The sequence below is a fragment of the Fulmarus glacialis genome, unplaced genomic scaffold (genome assembly GCF_000690835.1).
Source record: "Fulmarus glacialis isolate BGI_N327 unplaced genomic scaffold, ASM69083v1 scaffold8583, whole genome shotgun sequence".
Classification (NCBI taxonomy): domain Eukaryota; kingdom Metazoa; phylum Chordata; class Aves; order Procellariiformes; family Procellariidae; genus Fulmarus; species Fulmarus glacialis.
In genome coordinates this window covers 852-6,158 of record NW_009204829.1, presented here as the reverse complement: position 1 = coordinate 6,158, position 5,307 = coordinate 852, and the positions used below count along the sequence as shown (strand labels likewise).

At 41.1% G+C, this 5,307-nt stretch overlaps 1 protein-coding gene across 1 annotated transcript; it reads left to right on the top strand.

Moving 5' to 3' along the window:
* Window positions 1-386: 386 nt before the first annotated feature.
* On the top strand, window positions 387-1,307 carry RNF186 (ring finger protein 186). Its single transcript, XM_009575138.1, has one exon. The coding sequence runs from the start codon at window positions 387-389 to the stop codon at window positions 1,305-1,307; it is 921 nt and encodes a 306-aa protein (XP_009573433.1).
* The last annotated feature ends 4,000 nt before the right edge of the window (window positions 1,308-5,307 follow it).

Here is a 5,307-nt window from a genome sequence, read left to right as displayed (position 1 = left end):
TCCGAATCTGTCACTGGCCAGCAAAGCAGTGTTTAGAGACCAATGAAATTGCTTTTAACAAATAAAGTACTAATTTACTAATAATGATAGTGTGTGGCTATCACAGTAAACAAAGCTGCAGTCTGCTAATGCCATGGGGTCTGCTTCCGGACAGGAATTGCTCAGTGATACTATCAGCCGTTGTAAAATGTCTTGGCCACAAAGTTAATCATTAACTCAGGTCCCCATCTCATAAAAACATCGTATTGTAAGAGCACAACATGCTTAAAGCTAACTGTCACTAATCAATCATGCATACTACAGGAATAAAGCAACATATAAAAGGAGCCAGAAACTCAGCAAATCCTTCAGCTAAGGGAAGACAAACTGCACCGAGGTTTATCTCCATGGAGAAATCCACTGACAAGCTAAACAATGAAAACCGATCGACAGCTCCTGGAGTACCACAGGCTGAAAAGGACAGCCCTGCGCCCACTGCGGAAGGTGCTGCAGAAATGAGCAGAGCAGGACCCCTAACAGAAAATGCTGCAGACATGAAGAGGCTGGAACTCTCTGAAGAACAGATTAAAGAAATGGAGAGACCTTCAGGCACAGAGCAAGACAGTCCTGATGCCTTTAAACCAGCAATTTCGGAAAGAGATTGTCCAAACTCAAAGCCTCTCGTTATGCTAACTAACACAAACTCTCCTGAAGTATGCAGTTTTGAAGTGAACCACCAGTGTTCGACCACAACATCTATTGATATGGACTGCCTAGTCTGCTTCAACAAGTACAACATCTACAGAGTACCAAAGCTCCTGGACTGCCAGCATGCCTTCTGCGCAGTCTGCCTCAAGCTTATCCTCAGGAAAGAAGAGAATACCTGGATAATCACCTGCCCCCTGTGCAGAAAAGCCACTTTTCTGTCAGGAGGGCTCATCCGCACACTTCAAAATAAAGAAGACATCATGGAGCACTTGGAAAACCCTGACTCAAATCCTGAGGTACACGTCTCTGCCATAGGGCTGGACAGCAATAGCTGGACTCAGACCAGCCAAGACGCTTTATACAGAGATGAAAATGTTCCAGCAGACAACAGACTGGCTATCCAGAGACTTGTGCTGCTCCTGCTGCTCGTGGTGATTATCACTATCCTCATCCTCCCATTTATATACTCTGGGCTGATAAAATGGGTAATTTGTCTCATGCTTACTTTGGGGTTGGTCATGTCTATGGTGCTTTGCTGCACACCTAAATTCTACTGGAGGTGTAACAGGGACTCGCTCACCTCCTGCCACAAGGATACCCACATCACTGCTATTGCCTGAAACGATTAACGTCAGCTGCCTAGAGATAATGGACTGGTCCTGCCTGCAAAGCTGCACGTTAGACACACTAGTCAGTTACTGGACTTTGAAAGCAATCGTTCACCTAATAAATTCAACAGGTGGCTAAGGTATCCCCTAAGGCTCAATGGCAATGCACAGTGTTGTTTAATTTCATTACTGGAAACATAATATTTATACGTTGATATTTATGAGATAAAAACTGTAGGGTTTCCACACAATTTTTATCCCAGACTAATAATTTTGTTGTTTTGCTTTTGTCATTTTGTTCTTGTTTGTGTCATCTCCTGATTAGCGCTGCAGAACATTATCTGAAACACCTGACAGATGATGTCCTGTGAAAATCCCTAGCTGTGGTTGCATTTTTCCACTCTTAACACACGCACACCTTTTCTTGTGACAATGTGCGGAAATAAGACTGCTAAATCAGGGACTGGATGCCTAGCCTCAATGGAAGAGAGCAGTTTCAACCCAGGTTATCACTTTAATCCCTATCACTGCCCAAATGGTTGTTGGCAGGGATGGGAAAGGGACTGGGAAAAGGGGACGTCAGTTGATGCCATTTTAAGTTACACACGAAATTGGAGAGGAAGAGGCAAATCAACACTCTTGATCTTGAGTCTGTGGCTTGCAAAGGGCAAGGCTCTCAAAAGCTCATGACACTCCAAATTCCCCATGTTATTTAGCACAGAAACAGTTCCTCTGACCTGAACTCCTTCATCTGTCTACCTGCACCGCCTCTCTTCTTGCCCTCTTTACATTAAGTATGACATTGCCCCTGGAGATGCCCAGAGATAAAGAGAAATCTGTCAATTGCTATGCCATACCACATGTGATATTTTTATATGGAATGAGTCCATTAAAGTTTAATAATGTTAATTGCTCATTGGCTTCTGTGTTTCAATACCTGATTGATAATGTCAAAACATTTCATAGCTTCCTCACTGACAGGAACTACAGCTGAGAAAGCATATTAGGGAATCTCTACAACTGAGTTGGTGAGTAAAGCAAGGAAGTATTGTGTTGTTTTTCCTTGATTTAAAAAAATACTCACTTGCTAAGAAAATATCCTATAACCCAACTAAAATTAACTTGGAAAAAAATTAGGAATTTGCTCTAGTTAAGTTACATTTTTAAGAGTACCATGGATCTCAGTAGACCTTGGATCAGGCCTGTGGTAAATATTTGTGTTCGATAAGAATGGAAACTGATGTACTCCAGTTGCTCAGTATATAAATATACATAGTGTCTCACCAGCAGATAAAAAAGATTAGACTAAGAGGGTAAGGAGCTGCTGTCCTTCTAGAGCCTTGGAAAAAACAGGTCTATTTTCTGCCTAAGAACATGAACCTTCAAGGGAAATAAATGCTTTGTTTTTTCTAATATATTTGGACAGCAACTGACTTATTTCAAAGTACATATGTAGTAATATTTGCTAATAACTAACCAGAGAAAAGCTTTTCAGTTGCGAAAAGGCAGGTAGTTTTAAACCCAAATACTGTATTACTCCAAATACAAAGACTGGACCAGATATTCAGCTGTACTGAAAATAATTTCAGAAGCTCTTGTCAAGTCTTTCACCTCATAGACAATTTTCCTGTCGAGTTCCCTTCACCAACACTAATGGGTGACTGGTACTGTAAAGGTTTGTAACAAATATATTAATATTGGCCTGAACGTAGCGTGCATGAATGCATCAGAGTAAGCTAGAAGGGTAAAAGGAAAATCATGTAGCTAATTGCTACAGAACACTGATCTCGTGTAGCAAGGAAGAAACAGACCATCCTAAAGATAAGATGACAAAGATGAACTGAACTAGAGCGATAAAATAATCCCAATAAAAAAAAAAAAGAAGATAAAACTTGGCGAATTTTGCCTAAAAGGGGAAGAGACCAAGCAAGATACCCAACAACACCAACTCCAGAAGGGTGTATAAGTGGCAGCCAGTATCAGTTTGCCATCATCAGTCAAGAGACATAATGAAGACTTTAGAGGCAGCATCCCATGTCCTCTGTGTCACACACAATGGAGCCTGGCCAGCCTGTGTGGGCTTGTCAGCACATGGGTGTGAACAAATGAAATCAGAGAATGAATGTGAACAGGAAAAATCGGTTTGTTACGTATCACTCTGCCCTTCCAAAAGGGTGTGTTCAATTTTATTACACTAATTTCTACAGTGTCAAAAAAATGGCCAACAGAAAAGGGCTTCCCTCAAGGCAGTATACACCAGTGGGAAGGAAGCATGCACGCTGTGCCATGACCAGTGAGAGACTGGCTCTTTGAAGGAACCCCCATGGATCCATACAGTAAGGTTAGCGGCTGTGGAAGTCCAGGTTTCCACCCCCACTTTGTATCAGCACCTTCCCAGCCTGCGTTCAGCAGTTCAACTGAAATGTTTCTTCAGCCTTTGAGAGCCACTAACAATCAGCTGATTCAGAGTTCACGGATGTTGGTGGGCGTCATTAGGCCCTAGAACCCGGCATCTTTATAACAGCTGTTGATTCTCATCTGACAAGATAAGGCTTGATGACAATGTAAACCTTTGACGCAGCAACTAAGTTTATGGAGAAAAGGCCAACAAAATTGTATTCCTATTCTAAAACGTAAAGGATTTGCTTGTACTCAGTTTTAAGTCATGCCAGTCTTTTTGGCAAGAAAGTTTCAGCTCTGAATTACCTTGCCCTGCTTACCTTACCTAGCTGGCTCCCAATTTTGGATAGTGATTAGGTAACACACTGTAGCCTGAAAGAGAGAGGTTCATAATGAGAAATGGGCCCAGGCAGTAATATTCAGCTGTACCTGATGAACTGCATAAATATCTGAGAACTGCGATTTACAAAGACAGAATCCCATCGAGACACTGAAAGCATGGTAAGACCCAACAGTGGTATTTAAGGATTATAGTCTATATAGACAGAATCCTGGACCAGAAACTGCAAAGGTGTTTTGTTTAACAATGCATGTACACAAGCCAGTTTTAATTTAAAAATATGCCTATCCTTTTGTCATGCTGTGCTCCCACTCTGCCCCTCTGCCCACAGGGCCCTTCCCAAACCCACAACCTTCCCTATTCTAACCCCTTCTCAGGCTTCTCGTCAACAAACAGCACCACCATCGCCCATCACAGTCACTAGTTACTAATTTAAGAGAGTGAGACAGGTGCCTGAAAAATTGAGTGTAGGTGTTTTAAATTACTGTTAAATGTAGAAGTCTCACTTTAACGACAGAACTTTAAATTAGCCATAATTGTGCTGGCTTTGATTATTAGTAAAATATATAGTAAGATCCAAAGTTTACAACATCTGGTAAAACTCACTCCTAATTGTCATTCCACTCAACTTATATTTTGGACCACTTTTAACAGCTCTTCTGCGTTATCACACAGATATAAACAGGTGAAAATAAACATGGAATAAATAACACATTTCACACTTCCACATTGCTCAGATTCTGTACAAAGAGAGCTTTAGGTCCTCAAACACAGAACTGTCAAATCTGCAAGAAACTAATTTGCAGATCTTGGTCTGAGCACAGATTTGTGTCCAGGTGATTCCTTGCTTGTCGTGAACCATTTGCCACTTGTCCATTGTGTTGAGCAGTTAGTAAGTCACCGGTAACGTAGATACCTTCTGCACCCTAACTGGGATCAACAAAACTCACCTTCTGAACTTCAGTGTCACATTTAACGACTATATGATGATGCTTAAAATACTTATAGTAACATGAGTACTTATGTGAGTAAACCTGAGGGGGTTTAATATTAGTAGCAAGCAACCAGGACAAGGTATTTGGCCAAATCAAAATCAGCTTTTAAACAGAACTTGTACCCAGATGTAAAAAAAAATTTAGTTATAAATAAGTTCGCCATAACACATTTTAAAGCATAAACAGGTTACCCCAGCTACCAGGAAACCAAAACTAGTTTTGCTGTTGTGAAATGCGATCATACAGAAAAACTGCTCTCCTACCCCTGAATAAGACA